General features: G+C 39.4%; 1 protein-coding gene across 7 annotated transcripts in view; it reads left to right on the top strand.

Moving 5' to 3' along the window:
• Nucleotides 1-19,684, top strand: part of TRIM36 (tripartite motif containing 36) — a gene marked incomplete at its 5' end in the record, with an annotated part of 51,579 nt that overhangs the window by 5,310 nt on the left and 26,585 nt on the right. Inside the window, 5 exons of one of the 7 annotated variants that reach the window (XM_082652200.1) lie at nt 3,924-4,056; nt 6,171-6,405; nt 12,908-12,928; nt 13,716-14,041; nt 15,593-15,739. In XM_082652200.1, coding sequence (XP_082508326.1) covers nt 4,030-4,056; nt 6,171-6,405; nt 12,908-12,928; nt 13,716-14,041; nt 15,593-15,739 — 756 coding nt within the window. Of the gene's footprint in view, nt 1-3,923; nt 4,057-6,170; nt 6,406-9,628; nt 9,680-12,907; nt 12,929-13,715; nt 14,042-15,592; nt 15,740-19,684 lie in introns of those variants that run through there. The other 6 variants (XM_082652199.1, XM_082652197.1, XM_082652196.1 and 3 more) reach the window with 6 other exon arrangements.

Below are 19,684 nucleotides of genomic sequence, written 5' to 3'. Positions count from 1 at the left end.
CACTGTGAAACCCTGTGATTGACTTCATTAATTGACTTCATTGCCACCTTCTTTACTTCCCCTAAGTCCAGGGGCTCTCTTAATTGAAAACCCAGGTTGTGTCCACCAGGAGGCAAGGTTTAGAAGTATGCTGGCCATGGGACCTTGTTGCTTGTTCTTGTTCAGGATATACTAACAGAACGGTACCCTGGCTGTTTGACCTCTGACCAAACAGATTAAGAGCCTCACAGCACTGACTCAAATATGCACCAGGGTCATTAGGACCTGACTTGGCCAGGAATTTAAGCTCTTGTTGGGTATTAGGAGTCAGTGTGGAAAGAGAGCAAGTCAGTTTAGTGAATAGTGTAGAAACTAAAGGGTATCAGGTTTATATTTTAAGTGTGAGGTAATGAACATTTATTGAACGTCTGTTTTACCAGACCTGAATAGTGTATGTGTGTGTGTGTGTTTCGGGAGTGGTGGTTGATGGCAGGTGAAGCAGGAGAAATTGACCTTTGGACTTCATGAAGCAGATAGATTTGAGACAGCTCACACCCTCGTGATAGAAGAGCAACGCCACCAAGCACAAGATATCATAATATAGGCAGGAGTATTGAAGGTCTGTAGACTGGAGGTGGTGATAGATGTGGAATAGGCTTCCTTGTGTTGAATTTTGACCCATGTTTTAAAAGAAACTACTGGAAAAGAAAGTGCTAGGATACTCCAAACTGGGGAGGGGCAGGCACCAAGGGATGGTGTATGCAGTACAAACTGGGAGAATAATGATTTAAAGAACAAAACAAAACACATCTTTCATGTCATTCCTACATAAACACCTTCAAATGTCTACAGAGAAGAAGCATGGTAATTCTAGGCCCTCCATACTATACTAGATTCATTTTGAGTTGTTGTAAGAGGATTTGGAGGCTGTCAGAGAGAGGTACGGGGAAAGGAAAGAGAAGAATTTAAAAAAAAAAAACAAAAACCCCAAACCACACAGGATTTTAAGTTGAGGAACTGGGAAGGCTCTTGGTATCTTTGATAACTGGGAGGCTGAGATGGATGGATGTTGAGAGAAAGTGATGAGATGCCCCAAAGCATGGCAGCCAAGGGGGGAGAAATGACTAGGCAAATGGGAGAGTGGTCATTTAGACTGCTGGTTTTCATATTTGCTATCTTCTTACCAATATTCCCCCTCCCCCGTTTTGCTTTTAAAAGTATATGGGTTAAATAGTTTAAATAAATATGGATTTAAAAGTTTATGGATTAAGTTACATTAAAAAGTTTCTAGAAGTAAAACATACACATATTATAAAGTGCAAATAATACAATACAATGTGGATGGAAAGTGTCTTCCGCACCTGACTCCATCCCCTTACTTCTCCACAACACTGTTACCAATTTTTGTGCTCCATTTCGGACTTACTTTTATTTACTTATTTGCCTATGTAAGCAATATGCCTGCCTGTCTCACCTTTTTTTTTTTTTTCCAAAGTGGCAACATACAGAATCCATATGGTTTTATATTTGTTTTACACTATTTTAGAAATCCTTTTCATGGCATGGATGTACATTATGGATAGTTGATATTTAATTTCTATGAAGTCCCCCTGAGATCTTTGTACATGTTTTTGTGCACAATGCAAGTCTTTCAGTGGGAAAGTTATTAGAAGTGGAATTGCTTAAAAGGAGAAACACTGAAATTTTTTGATAGGTTTTACAAAATTTCCCTTCAAATAAGCTGGACCAATCTACACTGTTACAAAAAAGTTTGAAAGTGTCTAGTTTCCCACATTCTTACCAAGTGTATTAACATATTTTTTGAACTTTGAGAATCAGGTGGAAAATAACTCATTGTCATTTGATTTGCATAATGGAAGGGCTTTCAAATTTATTTTCAGCCAAGTATTGTCTATACAGTTTTTTCTTTAGTTCATGTTAATGAAACCCTCTAATCTCTTTTACTCTGTACTTTCCTTAGTTTTGGACCAAAGCACTATTCAAGTGTGCTGATGTGAGATTACAGCCAAAGGGGTATTGTTGAACCCAAAGACCAGAATTAAAGACAGAAACCGACTTATAATGCTTTTTAATGGTCGAGCCTTTTAAAATCTATATGGGAACATGGTGTAGGACATCATATAGGTAACTAAATTACACACGCATTTTGTTATCTTCCTCAGTTCCCTTCTGATTAGGACGCTTCAGAACCTGTGGGGAGGAAGCAGCCTCAACTCCAGCATGTTCGGCCACGCAGCGGGCATTAATCTGGATCAGAATAGTCCAGTCATTACTTGGCAAGGTGTTCATCCTCTCTGCACCTCATCTGTAAATTGAGGGTATTCCATTAAAGACAATTGCTACGGTCCCTTGCTGTTCTTAATTCTGCACTGCCACAGCGTTATTTAATTGTCGGCTGGAGAAGAGGCTATTACTGCTGACAGTGCTGTGGGAAGACGGCGGAACTTGCCACAGACAGAGACTTGTCCCAAATGGGAAATAAAAGTGGGAAGCGTGTCAAAACCTAAACGGGATGCTGCGCTACAGCTCTGTGGTCCCTTCGCCCAGCTGCTTAGAGCTCTTGTTTTCTCAGTCTATACATGAGATGGAATTATTTAGCCAGCTGGGAGGGCGGTGGCGTGATCTAACAATACGGTTTCCGACAACCCCACGTTAATGTGTTTTCGGTTTGCCTTGAAAACTGGAAGAAACGCGCTTGAACCGCAGCAGGTGAACTTTATGCGGCTAGTCTCCGACCTGGAAAAACGGTGCCTGAACACAGGGCGGGCGCCCACCGCCTGGGTGCGTGGGTGCCGGAGCCGTTAAAGACCAACCAGCTGTCCCGATTTCCCCACACACTCCGTGCCCGGGGGTGGGAACCGCGCGGCGGCGGCGGCGGCGGGACGCACACACTAGGCGGGGCAGGGAGCTGCCGCCTCTAATTCCCGGCCAGTACCCGGGAGAGGGACCCCTATGCTGCGGCTTGTCCCCGCGCCACTTGGCAAGAACGTGCCGTGCGTGGCAGCGCGGCGCCCTAGTGTGTAAAAGCAGAAGCAGAAAACGAGTGGTTGGTGACCAGTCAGGGAATGTGAAGTTCACGCTACGAATCGGGCCGGAAGAGAAGGAGGAGAGCGGGGCGGGGACAGGGACCCTCTAGGGGAAACCCCCGACCCTGGTTGGGGCGGGGTGAGCTGGGTCTCGCCCTGGTCGCCTCCCCCGCGCGCGACTCTGTGTGCCGGGTGCGACGGCACGGGAAGGCGGCCTGGGCCAGCCCTCTCCCTGCCGCCCCGGCTAGAGTCAGGAAATGGAGCTTGTCTCTGAATGCTTAGTCCGCGCTTTAACAAAGCGCACGGAAAGAAAAATGAAGAGCAGAGGGTCGGCGCGGAGCAACGGCCAGGGCAGTAGCCTGGGGCAGCACCGCCGGACCGCTCCACCGCGGCCCCGCCCCGGCTCGGCCCTCGGCCTCCACCGCCCCTTCCCCGCCCTCACTTCCGACCCTCCGAGACTTCCTACCCGGCAGGGGGCGAAGGTGGCGGCCCGGGCGGCAGTGAGGAGGGGCGGGGAAGGGGCAGCTGCGGTGGCTGAGCGAGCTGGAACCCCGCCGACTGCCACACCCCCGCCCACTGCTCCGCCGCTGGGCCTTCCACCCGCCCGCCCGCGGCCCCTCCTCCTTTGTGCGGTGGGCGCTGTTGCCCGGGCGACGGCGCCGCCCCGCCCCGGCCCCGCCCTCCACGGACCCCTGGCCCGGTCTCCGCGTGGCTGCCCGCCCAGCCGCAGGCCGCAGGAGCCGACGCTGCAGCCGGCTGCGGGGCGGGATTCACGGAGCCACCGTAGGGAGCAAAGCTCGTCTCTCCGCGTCTTTGCTTTCGCCCGCCCTGACCTCCTCCTCGCCGCGTCGGTCCGCTGGTGGGGTCCGGCTGACCAGCTCGCCCTCCGGCTCCGAACCGAGGCTCCAAGGCCGCCACAGGGACCCGCTTACCAGACCCAGCCAGGGGCCGCCCGTTTGCCTGTTTGGATCCTGCCTTTGATGACACCTGGCAAAAGGCTACCATGGAGGGGGATGGTTCAGACTCGCTGGTGAGTGGGGGAGAGGGACGGCCGCCTAACGCCTCGGTGGCGGCGCGCCGGGTCCCCTGGGTCTCTCTTTCCCCTCTGCCCTGAGCCGTGAGGGACCCTCTCCCCCCGGAGGAGCGAGGGCGGGCGTGTGGTGGCCCCGCTTCCTCTTCGCCTTTCCCGCCCCGGGCAGGGTTTCGCAACCCGGGGCGCCCCCTTTCTGCCCCTCAGTGGGACGGTCGGACTCGGGGTCACCGGGGCCCGGAAGAGTGTGCCACTCCTGTGCGGTGATGGCTCACCTGAAAACCTCGGGGAGTTTGGGCGGGGCTCTTTAATGGTATTCAGATTGTAGAATTAATTCGCTTTAGGGAGTCGGGTGCCCGTCGCGGCCCGGGGCGCGTGTCCCGCGCGTGTCCCGCCTTCCTTTGTCTGGGAGCGCGGTGGCGGCGGCTCTCGAGTCCCCCTCGGACCCTCGCGGGCCGGGCCCGCAGTCACCGCGAGCAGTGGCTCCTCCCCGCCTTTGCCTGCTCGCGGGAGGCGGGCTTACTGCAGCAGCTGTCGGGGTACAAGTGTTTTTGTTTCAAGGGGTCGGATATGCAATTCTTTCCAACTTGCTAGTTTCCCGTCGAACCTCATTTATTTTGAAATAGCTTAATTGGGGGAGCCAGCACATCACATTTCTCTTAATCAGGTTGTTTCCTCTCAATGAGTGTAAAATGAGCACTAAATTTTTCTTTTGCGTAAGAATTGCTTTATATCCATCGTGATTAGCAAGCTTATGCACTGCTCTGTGTACAAGAAAAGTGGAAATGATTTTAGATCTTTCAGTGGGAAGTACACCTCTCATAAAATGGGGCGTGAGAGCCTGTTCTGAACATTCAGGACAATAATTTCCTTTTGAATCAGATGTCAAATTCTTTACGAAATGAGAGAGGATGTGAATATTCTGTATTGTTTGATGTGAATTGTGAGGTGTGGATATCCTCCAAATTTACTAAAACTGTGATGTGATGTGGGCTTTTTTTAAACATTGTGAGATGCATCAAGAAATGCTGCATCACAAGACCCATTGACAGTGATAAAGCCAGTTGGCTGAAGTGCTATTGTCAGGGATTATTAAAGCACTTGGTGTCATTTTAAGGGGAATACTCACATGCATTTTTATGTAACTAAAACAAGTGAATTAATTCAGTTTTAATTTTCTCTGTGTTTCCAGTAGTTGAAATGACTGTACAGGTTTATGAGTACTTTAAAATTCTACCATCATTAAAATTGCAGGTATGCTAAATATAGATTCATAGCACCTGAAGTTTGGGATCCGTGGGGAAAAACTACACAGGCAAAGAATGGGAAAACTGGTATGAGGTCATTAGACCTTTTTAGTTGTGATGAGTCTAAATGTTTCTCACTGAAAATATTGCAAGCCTGTAGTATCGAGAGAGCATTTATAATGGTTCCTTCTAATCCCCTATACCCTTTTAGTATTCATAAAGTGCTTTTAAGATAACTGCTTTGATATGCAGCCTGAGAAACTCTTACCTACATTACAGTTGCAGCATGTGGAAAATGGTCACATTTAATGTAGAAAGTTGCAGATAATTCAGCTTGTAAATAGATTTCAAGTAGAGTTCCATGAACATAATGGCTAACCCAGTTTTTACCAGCTCTTGTTACTTGCCAGTTACAGAGCTAATGTGCTAAATAGGAATAATCCTATTCTTAGTGCTATATACTTAATTTTTATTGAAGTAATCTACTTTCAGGATTTCATTGAAGTCCTAAATCAGTTAATTAATAATGATTTAATAACTTAATAATTGTTGATGAAATATTATGGTCCCCTAATACTTTATGCTAATTTTCTCATACTTCAGGTTTTCTCTTTTTTTTTTCTTTAACCATTTCATGCCCCTTCACCTCTAGGCAATGGATAATGAGGGGGACATAATTAATGGTATAGACTTTCATAACCAAAATGAAACTTCAGACTTTAAAAAAATCTGTTTAATTCTTTTTTGAAAGGTTAACACATGTACTTATACAAGAGGTATAAGCATGTTAATTTACACTAAATGTATTTACACTAAATGTATTTACACTAAAAGCCTTTGATTCTGATTTCTTTTTCTCAACTTAAGGTTACCATTAAGAATATTGAAAGAGAGCTCATTTGCCCGGCATGCAAGGAGCTGTTTACCCACCCGTTGATTCTCCCTTGTCAACATAGTATCTGTCATAAATGTGTAAAAGAACTCTTACTGATGCTTGATGATTCATTCAATGACGTGGGATCAGACAACTCCAATCAGAGCAGTCCTCGACTTCGGCTTCCCTCCCCTAGCATGGATAAAATTGACAGAATTAGCAGACCAGGTATGTGGTAGAACCTGGGGTGGTGGAGTTTGGTTATATGTTCAGTGATAATTGTGGAAGGGAAATTATTTTCGTTGTTTTGGGGTTAATCATTCCAGGTGAATAAATTAAAACTATAGTTAGAAAAGAATCCCTCTCTCTTTTAAAATGAACTTTTAAAACGTCAAAATGAACTTTTATTGTCTTTTGGTATGCATTTAAAATGGATATTGGATATTGAACACGAATTTTGTATTGAACCCATTATTAACTGTGTCTGTATTTTAGGGGGTGTTCTGACCCTGTGAAGTCCTTTATATGAGGAATGAAATAATGGACCACTGAAGTACTTACTAGGGAACCATCTATGTGTGGTAATAGGTAAATAGATATGCAGAATTAAGGGATGAGACTACATAATGCCCAGTTCTAGAAGACTTTTTAGAGGAATGTTATTTGGTATCATTTTATTCCATTTTATTCTTCAGCCATTTTTTAATCCAAATTTTAAAGTAAGGATTTTGAACATCAGCTAAACAGTAGTGGAATTCTGTAGTAGTGTGTAGAAGTAGATCTAATTAGATGTATAGCACATGTACTATACCATTATTTATTTATTTTTAAAAATAAATTTATTTTTAAAAATTATTTATTTTTAAAAATAAAGTTATTTATTTTTGGCTGCGTTAGGTCTTCATTGCTGTGTGTGGGCTTTCTCTAGTTGCGGTGAGCGGGGGCTACTCTTCATTACAGTGCATGAGCTTCTCATTGCGGTGGCTTCTCATTGTGGAGCTTGGGCTCTAGGCGCACGGACTTCAGTAGTTATGGTGCGCAAGCTCAGTAGTTGTGGCGCATGGGCTTAGTTGCTTCTGTGGCATGTGAGATCTTCCCAGACCAGGGCTTGAACCTGTGTCCCCTGCATTGGCAGGCGGATTCTTAACTACTGCGGCGCCAGGGAAGTCCTATACCATTATTATATAGCCGGTGTTTAAATTTTTTCCTATAGGGGTGGTGTTTCTTTCTTCTGAACATCTATTGCAGGATTAATGTAGATCAAAATTAATTTAAAATCATTGGGAACAGGGCCACTGGGAAGTTAAGGGCCAAAATCGGCAGTAAGGGTCAAGGGGAGGTAGAGGTTTGGGTAGAAATACCACAGCATCATGTTCAGCACTTCCTTCCTATGGAGGAGAGTCCTCGAGCGGCCATGAGCACCAGACTTCAGGGCTTCAGCTCTGCCCAGTTTGGGCTTTGAGGTTTTCAGTTTAATCCTTTTGTCCACTCTGTCAATTTCTCCCTCTTTAGTATAGGAGTAACTTTTTAATATTGTAAAAAAAAACCCTTTTTTTTAAATCAGAAAAGAATCTTTTTCTCCTCATTTGCATGTTAGAGAATGCCATCTTTTTTGGTCCATGCTGTGATATGGAGTCTCCTTGGGCAATATTTGTGTCTATGTGCTCCATCAGAGAGTGTATAAGAGGAGATTTGTTCTAAGAGTGGTATTATGATATTTTAAAAAAATGAATTTTTTTAAAATGGTAATCACCAATTCCTTGGAGGATATTTTACACACATAAAAATTATACGTATATACAAAAAAGGGAGCATTAGGTAACGATGGGAGTGCAGGATGTATGAGGTTGGAGAGGGTTATGCTCTTTGTGAAGTCATCACTTTTATGTTTTCGTCCCTGTTAGGAAACTGGCATACTGAGGAGGGGAGGAAAGACAGTGATAGCTTAAAATCATTCTATCAGATAAAAATTCATATTCTGTTGCTAGATCCTCATTGGATAATTAGGGACCCTGGCTTGATTGACCAAGAAGATTCACTTTTTGTATATTAATATTCAGCACAGACCATGAAATAAAATTGTAGTTAAATACTAGTATTTCTACTGATCATTAGATTGAGCTCACATGTGTATTTCATGAAATTCTGTGTTTTATATAGGCTTTGAATCTTAAGATTTGGTTTTTATGTGATCGATATAAAGTATGAATGAAATATAGATGAAAAATAGTTAACTGTTTGTTTTCAGGAACTTAACTAGCACAGTAGTTGGTAGATGTTTAATAAATATGTGTTGAGTGGATGTTGAATGACAAACGTTTGCTATAAGATTTGTACAGAGCATGCCATGATGGCTTATATTTATCGATGATGGCATTTTTCCAGAACAAGAGATCAAAACTAGATTTACCGAGATGTTCCTCCCTCTTCTTTAGGAAGAGCCCTGTTAAGCTGTATTATGTCCTCATGGGGGGCAAGTTAGAAAGCTTCTCTGTGGAGATCAATTATAGGAAATAAGAATATTTGGTGAAGGGATGACTGCAGAATATGATGGCTGCCTTGTGGAAGAGTAGTAGTACTCTGGGTATATTCACAGCAAAAATTCCAGATCTGTCCAGTACACTAGCCACAGGTGGCTGTTGAGTGCTTGAGACACATTAGTCTGAATTGAGATATGCACTTGTACCTCTTAGAGTGAAAAAATGAATATAACATACCTCTAATAATTTTATATTACATTTTGAAATGAGAGTTTTTGGATATATTGGGTTAAATATGTATTACTAAAATTAATTTCACTTGTTTATTTTTACTTTTTTGTGGCTACTGGAAAATGTAAAATGACATATGTGGCTTACACTTTCACACATATTCCTTTCAAATAGCATTGCATGGGTCATTTGACAGATTTTAAAATAAAAGCATGCCTTGAAAGGAGAGTAAGATTTGTGTGTATAACACTAGCATGTTAAATTGTGTAAAAATAAAAGAGCTATATAAGTGTTCATTTTTGGTGCAAGCTTTTCTCCCATTCTGTATTACCTGTTGTCATTAAGATACAATCATTGGTAGTAATGTTTATTTACTGTGTTGATTTAGATCACTTAAAAAAACCAGAAAAGAGATGCTTGATTTTTACTTTATATATTCAACAGTTTTCAGAAGTGTGATTGTTTAAAAATACAAATCTGTAGGATAAAGTATAGGTATCTTAAATGATGCACCAACAGTGATTAATTCTGAACCGTGATAGGATAAGCTTGATGACTGTTTTACATTGGTGGCTTTATATAAATACCATGCGTACCAGGAAAAACATTTTTTTTTTACTGTTAATTCAGTAATTGTATTATGTGTAGGACACAGTTACTGCTTTATCTTTTGTTAACATGTTGTGAATCTTCTCTTTGAAATTAAATTCTAAATCCAGCTTTCTGTTCATTGTTCACAGCATCACAACGGAGATCTTTGGGGTGGAGAGGTAGAAAATGCTTTATTGCTTGTGTGGCCGCAGGCAGTATAGTGTTAGATTTAAATTAAATAACTTTATATAGATAAAGTTTTTTTAAAAATAAATATCAGTGGTCAAGTCTTCAAAATCATGTAGAAAGTGAACAAATTTGGCTGACATGACTTAAAGGTCAACAGGACTAAAATTCCAAACAATTTCTGATGTTTTTAAATGGAGCTCTGATTATTAGTGCTTGCATTTTGCCATGTACACACACACACACACACACACACACACACACACACACACACACACACACACACACACACACACACATATCCATTATGGGATATTTTTAAAGAAAATGACATCCCCTTGTTTTTTTTTAATGTTACCTTAAAAATGCTTTACATTTACTTAGTGGAACAAAGCTTACGTTGACAGCCATATTACCCTTCGGGAGGTTAAATAAGCCAGTACTTTCTTCTGTATTTAAAAATTTGCTTAAAGGTATTGATAATTTTTGTAGTTAATACCATAATCTTTGCTTATTTGTGCGTATGGTGTATTTTTTGTTTTTATTTTAAGGTATTTGGGTTCAGAGTTTTAACACTCAGGTCTCACTTGTGGGTAAATAACGTACATTGCTTTTGTGTGAAAGGTGGGCCAACCCATTTTATTAAAATAATTTTTTTTTTTTTACTCCAGTTGACCTTTAAAGTAAAATTGGCTACTTTTTTTCAGGAATGCTGGTGATACCTTAAATTTTAGTGGAGAAAATAAACACCTGAAATGTATCCCTTTTCTGGTTTCCTCACCTGCTTCTACATGCCTCGATTTTAAAATCTTACAGCCACTTCTAGAAGCCACGTGTAATCCATTCTCTTACAGGCTTTAGTGAGTCCCTGAGAATTTTAAGTGTTGAAAGTTAATAATTAGGAGGAAAGATAGGAACAGTTTGCTTAAAAAATTACCTTGTTACCTACTTTTGCTTCAGAGGGTAGTCGAGAAAAAGTTTTTGCAGTTTGAAAATGCTAATACTCAAAGGGTAAATGTAACTCATAGGCATCAGATGGTCAGAATGTGGAAGCATTAAGGTGGAAGCATAAGGCATCAGTCCAATGCACAACACCAGGAAGCCCAACGTGAGTGTCCAGCATGAGGAGAAATAGTCTACTTAACGTGTCCAGGTGTTAACAGTGGGGAAGTTGTTTGCAGCCAGGATATGGGAGAAGATGCAGCTGGCACGGGTTTGGAACCTGTTATGAATTGACTCTCTTTGTTTTGAAATACTTTATTATTCTCTTTGATCATTTAAACGGTAAAACATATGATGGAAAGCTGACTTTTGGGGGGGGATTTGCTATAAACGAGTTTGAAATTTTTATTGCGTCTTCATTTTATAATTGTGTCGTGGTTTATGCTTAACTAGTTTAATCTGTCGTTGAAGTTAAAGGTATGGGGTAAAGAATTGATTCTGTGAGGTGGCAGTGTTCAGATAATTAGCAAATATTATTGACCCCGCAAATGGAGTTTGACATAGAAAATTGCATTGCTTGGCCTATATTGCTTCTTTACCTTTCCAAGACATCATTACTTTTTTTCCCCATTATATCATGCTACTGGGTAGTACTGTCCCATAGACCTTTCTATAATTATAGAAATGTTTGACCATGCACCATACAAGATGGTAGCCACTAGCCATATGTGGCTCTTGAGAATTTTAAATGTGGGTACTACAACTAAGGAAATGAATTTTAAATTAAATTTTAATTAAATTTAAATAGCCACATTTGGCTAATGTTTACTATATTAGCAGAGTTATAGAGAAATGTTGATTCTGTTATGTTTTTTTCTTAGTTCTACCATCTTGATTTTTTTCCATCAGGTTCACTTCCCAGAATATCCTTAGATCTGTCCTGTTTTCTTTATTGCCCTGAATATATATTCTATTGATTGTTTTTATGAAAACAATGGTAGAAGTTAAGACACATGAAATAAAAGTTCTTTAGCAGATATATTGATTTAGTATTTTGTCTGATATAAGAAGTTCAGTGTGATGCTTTATACCTTGTTTTTTTAATTATAAAAACAAAAGAGGTTTACAGAAAAGGGATAAAACTTTTTTTCTAAAATTTCTGAACATGAGGCCAAAATCTGGGTGTCACCAGTGTATGTGTTAAAGCGTGATTTTACTGGCATAATTTACTTTTGTTTTTCCCCATTACATAATTGATCACAGTCTTCTATTCATAAAACCAATAATTCATTTTTTTAAAAACATTGACTGTTGAGATTAGGTATCCATTTTAATTTATATCACCTAGTTCATGTGTGGAAGCATGCAATTAAATATGAATTTCCATTTGTTTAAACTTGACCACTGTACTATATCACTTCCAGAATTATTTGGCTTGTTTTTTCACTAAACAAAATTTTCATTGGCATGTGTTTTAAAAGTAGCTCTGCTGCTTATTTTATTATGTGCCTGCTGTGGTGTGAAATATCTTGTACTGTATTGCATGTTTTTAGAATTATTACAAGAGTATATTTTATGTCGGATTTTCAAATTTTTATGGGGCAGATTTTTTTGTATGCTTTTTTGGGTATGTTTTAAAATGTGAAGGTTAAAAATATCTTTAAATATTTTGAAAATATTTAAAATTTAAAATAGTGTAGCTGCATGTTTGTTGCATAAGTAGCTTTGGGGGCCTAATGCCATTTTGCATGGTGTAAAGTCACTTCAAATGAATAATATCGTGGGCTGATCACTAAATTTTACCTGTAGTGATTTATGTAGTGATATGCCAGATATCTTTTAAGACAGTCTTCAGTGATGATAGTAATGTTGCCAAGGCAATATTAATATAGCTGCTTAAAGACCTTTTCTAAATGTCATATACTAAGTTTAACCATTCACTTTTGGTACTGGATACATAGTAGTATGAAAGAAGGCTGTAGGTTAAAAACTTTGTGTTTATATTTAGGAAGTTATTTTGCAGGCAACCAAGGCTACATACTCAAATTTATACAGAAGAGGAGGGAACATGATAGGCATACACCTGTGTTAAACAGACTACCCCAGATTCTTGTGAACCTGTGGGTAAGGGCCGTCATGCCTTGGTTTCTTGATTTGTTAAAATCAGGATAATACTGAAGAAGAGTGTGATGTTTAAGGTCATTCATTGTATTATTTATATATTGTAAAGTTATCTGTAATTTTTTTGGTGTATCTTCTGGCTTACTGAATTAAATAATCTTAATGATTCTTTTTTTCAGGTCATAAGAAGATATTAAATGGTTGGTTCCTCTTAAAGTCACTAGATTCTAGATCTGTGAATGAGCTTTTTACTCTTTTATAGATTGCACTCAATTAACTAATGATTTTGCCTACTGAATTTTCTAGATAAAACAATACTACAGTGGGATACCCTCTCTTGCGGTGGTTCTTAACAGTTTTGTGGTCACATATTCTTTTGAGACTCTGATAAAAGCTATGGGTTATTTAACCAGAAAATATGTATGGATACATACATGCGAAATTTTGCATATAATTTCAAATAGTTTACCAAACTATTTGACTCTTCCTGGAGTCAATCCATGGACCCTGGCTGGGTTAAGGACTCTTGCTCTTTTATGTATAAACTCAGTTCCTATCAATGAGCCAAGGCTGTGTTCATTTAAATGCAAGCCAAATTCCTTTGGGAATGATATATGAAATTAACTATAAACATTAATTGTATAATTTCAAAAGATCTTGACCCTGTGTAGTATTGTATTATATGTTTTGTCCACATATCTGTTTGATTTAATATGGTTTTTATATGGGATTTATTACAGAATAATTTCATTCCTTTTTGATTTGATCACTGTTTAATAACTTGGGCTTATCTTTTGTATGCCAAGGAAAAACCATTTTAAAAAAAGCATTTTCAGTACATAAATTGATTTATATGGAGCCACTTTGAGTATTATGTTTTTGCAATATGTTTGTAGTTATGTATCTTTCCAAAACATGACTCCTTAGTTTTCATTCTATCCATTTTCCTACTGATGTAACTAAACAAGGACTTAACTAATTACACAGGCTGGAAGCGCAATTCATTGACCCCTAGGACAACTACTTTTCCGTGTCCTGGCTGTGAGCATGATGTGGATCTTGGAGAACGGGGAATCAACGGTCTGTTTCGAAATTTCACTTTGGAAACTATTGTTGAAAGATATCGTCAGGCAGCCAGGGCAGCCACAGCCATTATGTGTGACCTTTGTAAACCACCACCTCAAGAATCCACAAAAAGTTGCATGGACTGTAGTGCAAGCTACTGCAATGAATGCTTCAAAATTTATCATCCTTGGGGTACTGTAAAAGCGCAGCATGAGTATGTGGGCCCAACTACGAATTTTAGACCCAAGGTAAGTGAAGTTTCTATTAAGTTAGAGTATTAAACTTAATATGATAAGATAAATTGTAACAAGTCTAGAACCTGACAGTAAGAAGGGAAATAACTTTAAAAGCTGGAACAAGAAATTAAGGCCTAGTAGTTGGAGTCATTTAGTATGTTGCTAAACGTCCCCAGAGCTTAGAAGGCAATATTATGGTTCACTCTATTACAATACAGTGTGATACAATACAATATATGAATGTTTGTAATGATAACTGAGTAAGAGAGGAAAGGTGATGTCAGATATACTGTCTAAGATTGAAATGGTTAAAGTTAAAAAGCTTTTGTGCTTTAATATGATAAATCCATAATTGTCTAAAAGATGTGATTGGGAAACATTCTGACATTTTTAGTTACCTAAAATTGTATTATGAATAAATAAGAGTAACTAACTACAGCCTAATAGTTTGAAGCTTATGATATAATGGTTCTATAGTATTTAAAGTGGAATTTGCATTTCTTAAATATTCTGGGTAATTTCTATAGTAACGTACAGAAAAACTTTATGAATGAAGTTATAGATGAAACAAAATAGTGAATAGTGTAATTCACTATAGTCAAGTTCTAAAAAGGTGTCTCATCCTATAGAATATTTGCCTTATAACTTTTGAGTTCTTGCATTCCTTGCAGAAAGCCTGACTTTATATTCTATTTTAAATGTAATGGCTTTGAGAATGTAGGAACCTGGGCATGCTTAGAAATTTGAAATCTATTCCAGTTTTTCTCCTGGAGCTACACATTGGTATTAGGACTTTTTATAATGGAATTAAAAAAAATTTTCTCTAAGTTATCAGACCAGTTGTAGTTGCTTAAAATCTAATCTTTTGGAATAATGGGCAGCTTTTTGATTTCCATTAACACACTAGTTTAAAAGAATCCTCCTTCTTTTCCAAATGAAAACAGCTACATTATGTAAAAATTCAGTGTAACTATGATGATAGTTTACAGAGTAAACAAAAAGGTAGAAACTTAAATCAGGAGAACACAGTTCTAAATTTGGTCAGTGTGTGTGCAATCAATATGTAAAAGCAAACATCTGGAAGCTTATAAAGTGTTCCGAGACTCTCTTAGTAACAGATTTCTTGTGAGGATAATGAGGCTATGGGTCCTCATAAGTTATTTGTTATGATACCTTAAAAAATATTGATCATGATCATTAAGAATTTACCTAGTCATTATGATCAGAGGACCTTTCTAGCTTGTTTAAGCATTTCACTTAAGTCTTATAGGAAGTAAATTTTTACCTTCTTATCAGCAGGTTTAGAGGAAACAACACTTACATAATTAATTGACCGTTTGAACCCTCAAATTGAAAAACAGTAATTCTAATGTAGAGAATTCTCATATAATGTACCAAATGCTTTTATTTCTTTTTACACTTTCATTACTTTAAATGGCTTTATTTAGTGATTTCATAAAGCAAATCTTTGTGTTTTGGGACTTTACCCAATTACTTGAAATCTTTTGAGTGCCATGTAAGCTATGAAGACCCTTAATCCCACTTTTATTCTTTATTCAATAGATTTTAATGTGCCCAGAACATGAAACGGAGAGAATAAACATGTACTGTGAATTATGTAAGAGGCCAGTTTGTCATCTCTGTAAGTTGGGTGGTAATCATTCCAACCACCGTGTAACCACTATGAGCAGTGCCTACAAAACCTTAAAGGTAGAACTTATTTTTGGAACTAAATTTTGATCCTTTATAACTTTAGACCTTTAACTTTTTCTGTATAAAATCATACTGTGCATATTGTGTGGTCTGTTTTACTGAAATGAGTTAATAATCTAAAGTGTTACTTAATGATCTATTAATATTAGGTTGTTAGTATTTCTGACCAGGCAGCTCTTTGTCCTACTGATATCTAGTTCTGAGGAAAGAGAGGGATGAAGGACACTTCATTATGATCCATCCCTACATGAGCCCAATGCCACGACATTGAGTGTGGTTACGGGAGTGACACACTTTGAAGGGTAGTAGCTGTTTTAAGACACTTGATTCTTATTGCTGCCAATAGAATTAGTATAAGCATTTTTGTTTATTCTGGTGGGTTCCAGCTAAAACTGAGTTATTTACTGTCTGTTAACCTTATACACGGCCTTTTTTTTTTTTCGATACGCAGGCCTCTCACTGTTGTGGCCTTTTCTGTTGCGGAGCACAGGCCCCGGATGCGCAGGCTCAGCGGCCATGGCTCACGGGCCCAGCCGCTCCGCGGCATGTGGGATCTTCCCGGACCGGGGCACGAACCCGTGTCCCCTGAATCAGCAGGCAGACTCTCAACCACTGCGCCACCAGGGAAGCCCACATGGCCCTTTTAAAACTTTTAAATTTGATAATCTACAGCCAAGTAGGCAGTGGTATAGTGCTATTTTTTTGTTTCATTCTTTTTTCCTTTTTAAAAGGGCATCAATTCATTTATAAATCTACTACCCATTTAAATTTTTGATTCCTTTAACAATATGTGTATGCATTTTTTGACCTGTATCTATTTTGCATCTATACATACAGTTTCATATTTTGTATTTTGTATGTCTGACATGCTCAGTCCTCCCTCTACATTCAACACATGGGTTACAGTATTGTTGTTTTATTGTCTGTCCTCATTTACTAATTCTGTTATCTGTGTCATTACTAGGTCAATTTTGACTGATTTTTCTTATCATTATGAGTTGTATTCCCCTCCTCCTTTGCAAACCTGGCAACTTTTGATTGGCTGCCAGGTATTGTAAAGCTCACCTTGTTGGGCACTGGATATTTTTATATTCCTAAAGATATTCTTGAGTTTTCTTCTGTTGTGTGATGAAGTTACTTGGGAACAATTTGTTCCTTTTTGGTCTTGCTGTTAAGCTTTGTTAGGACAGAGCAGCATTTTGTTCTAGGACTAATTTTATGTGATTATTGAAGTAAAGCTATTTGTTTACTCTTCCCAATGCCCTATGAATTTTGAGGTTTTTTTTTTTTTTAGTCTGGCTTGTGGGGAACAGGCACTATTTCCGGCATGTGTGAGCTCTGAAATTCTTCCTTCTAATTCTTTTGGGTGATACTTGCCCTGGCCTGTGGCAATTTCCTCACACATAAAAATTGATCAAAGCTCATATGAATAAGCAAGGGGGCTGCTTGGTAAATCTCTGGAGTTCTTTCTCTTTATGGCCACCTGTTCTTAGGTGTTATGTTTTATAAACTCTGGCCTCCGCAGACTCCCAGCTTCATCACCTCATCTCACGGGAGATCCTGGGCCCCATTTGAGTTCTCTGCACCAGGCCTGGGAAGCCTTCTCCTGACAATAAGCTGAGAGCAATCATAGGCTCATCTTGTTTCCCATCCCTCAGGGACACTGTTTTTTGTTTCTTGATGTCCAGTGTCTTGAGAGCTGTTTCATTTATTGTTAGGATTTTTTAGTTGTTTCAAGTGGGTGAGTAAATCCAGTCTTTGTTTCCCTGTTGTGCCTCACAGTGGCAATAACACTGTTTGCTAATTTTAACTTTGACACCTTTTTCGTTTGTTTCTTATTGGTTGGATATTATATAAGTTGTCCAAAACTTTTTTTTCTGTTACTTGGAATCAATATTTGACAATAGCATACACTTAAGTTATCCTTTGCCTTGTTGTTAATTTCTCCCATTTATGTTTCACACTTTTAAAACTGAGACTCCATAATGGATTTTGCAATTTATTCACTTTTTAGTAAGAGTAAAATTATTCAGTTTTGCTGAAAGTAGTAAACAGATCTCCCTAGATCTTCCTTTTTACTTGTTTTAGATTTTAAGCTGGAGGCCTTCATGATGTAGGTGACATAGGTAGGTTTATAATATCATTTTCATTTTTACTCACTTGAGTGTTGCAGGAAGAGAGCTCAAACTCTGCTGGGTGTTAGAATCACCTGGAACACTTGGTAAAACTATGGAAGCCAGGCCTGTACTTCTTTAATGACCTTGGGCCTCTGTGTTCTTTATGGACTCTCAGGAGACTGATGCACACCAGCATTTGAGAACCACCGCTCTAGAGGAAGCTTTGAGCAACTTTGGGGTCCTTGAGAATTTAGCCTCTGATCAGTTCCTAGAGAACTGGGGTCCTAATACCACTAAAGGATTTAAACCTGCTTCTCACGTTAGATGAACTAGTATCAGTGTCTGGTGCATATACTTTTTTGAGGATTATGAATAAATGGACCACTGATTCTTGGTTAAGACAGATCTAGTCTTAACACAGACTGCCTAAGTTTAAGGGGACTGAGAAGACTGGAGCCATCTCAGATAAAGGCTGTGGTTGGCCAGAGACTTGGTCTAAGCATCACAGCTCACTGGAACCACTTAGACCTTGGATGGTGTTTCTGAATTCTGTCCTCTATTCTTCTCTAGCCTATTTAGCACTGTTAACTTAAGCTGTTTCAGAACTAAGCCCTACTTCAGTTTAAATGGCCAAATTCCTTTCTTTGCTACTATAGCTAAAAAGAGTGCCAGCACTCATACCCCGTAGGTCTGGTCCTAACATGGGCCTGACAGCGGTGGTATTGGAAGAACTATCATCTTCCTTGCAGCTTGGTGCTGAGGAAGCACCTCTCAGCCTGTGACATCATGGTTAATGCGTGGTGAGGAGTTTTCTAGTTCAGCTATTGACTATGTGATATTTGTACTCAGTGAGCTTTGGTTTCCTTATCTGTAAAATGCTGGATTAAAATGCAGGATTTTAATGTCTCTTCCTATCCTTAACATCCTATGATTTCCTTCTTGGTCCCATCCTGCCTTGAGTTCTCAGAAATCTTGTTCCTCTGCCTGACAGGTCTTTCCTCTGTCCCTCCAGTGAGCCATCAAGGAAACTCACTGGGTCTGATTGCTGGGTGTCCCAAAGAGTTAAAGATGGGCCATGCTGGAGACCTGTCACTTTCATTTCTGCATACGTTCTCTTACCCTGTAACATGGTCTAAGTAAAAAAAGAGGACGATGATATAAGAAGGAGACTCACTTCTTCAATTCCTAGGAGCTTTGCCCCTCTTCTTCCAAACTCTTTTCAACCCTTAGTCCAGTTGTGAGCAAGAAATGTTCAGATCCTCCTGTCAGGGCTACAGCATGGGAGGTGTTTTCTGGATGTTCTTATTCTCACTTAGTCTCAGAATACATTGTCTCTTACTGCTTTGTACCCCGTGGTGCGTCAGGGTATTATTGTTTGTTTTTAAATGTATTTCAGGTATATTAATGTTTTCTGGGCCACACTAGTGATCTCACCAAAATCTATGACATTATGGTAAACTATACCAGTTTCAAAATGACTACTTTACGAACAAACTATTCAATAAGCTCTTGAAGTTACCTATTTTTATAAATCTGTGTTTTCATTATTGTGTATTGTGTAATTGTTTAGTGAACATCTAGGCTGGGATGGACTCTGAAGATTATTTTGGAAGGGTCTTTGTTGTTTTTCCTGTTGTGTGTGGGGTGTGTGTGTGTGAGAGTGAATTATAAAATCTGGTGGAAGACAACACTATTTGGATTGCTGCCCTTCCATCTACTTAGAAGCCTTGGGAGGAAGCATTCTGGGAGTGATGATGAGACAACAAAAATATGCTATTTGTGTATTCAGGAGTTTTTACTAATCTGAGCATCACTACCTTGTTCT

This window comes from Grampus griseus (assembly GCF_964374135.1).
Source record: "Grampus griseus genome assembly, chromosome: 3".
NCBI classification, from domain to species: Eukaryota; Metazoa; Chordata; class Mammalia; order Artiodactyla; family Delphinidae; genus Grampus; species Grampus griseus.
The sequence above is the reverse complement of the archived record's forward strand: the minus strand, read 5'-3'. Positions and strand labels throughout refer to the sequence as shown.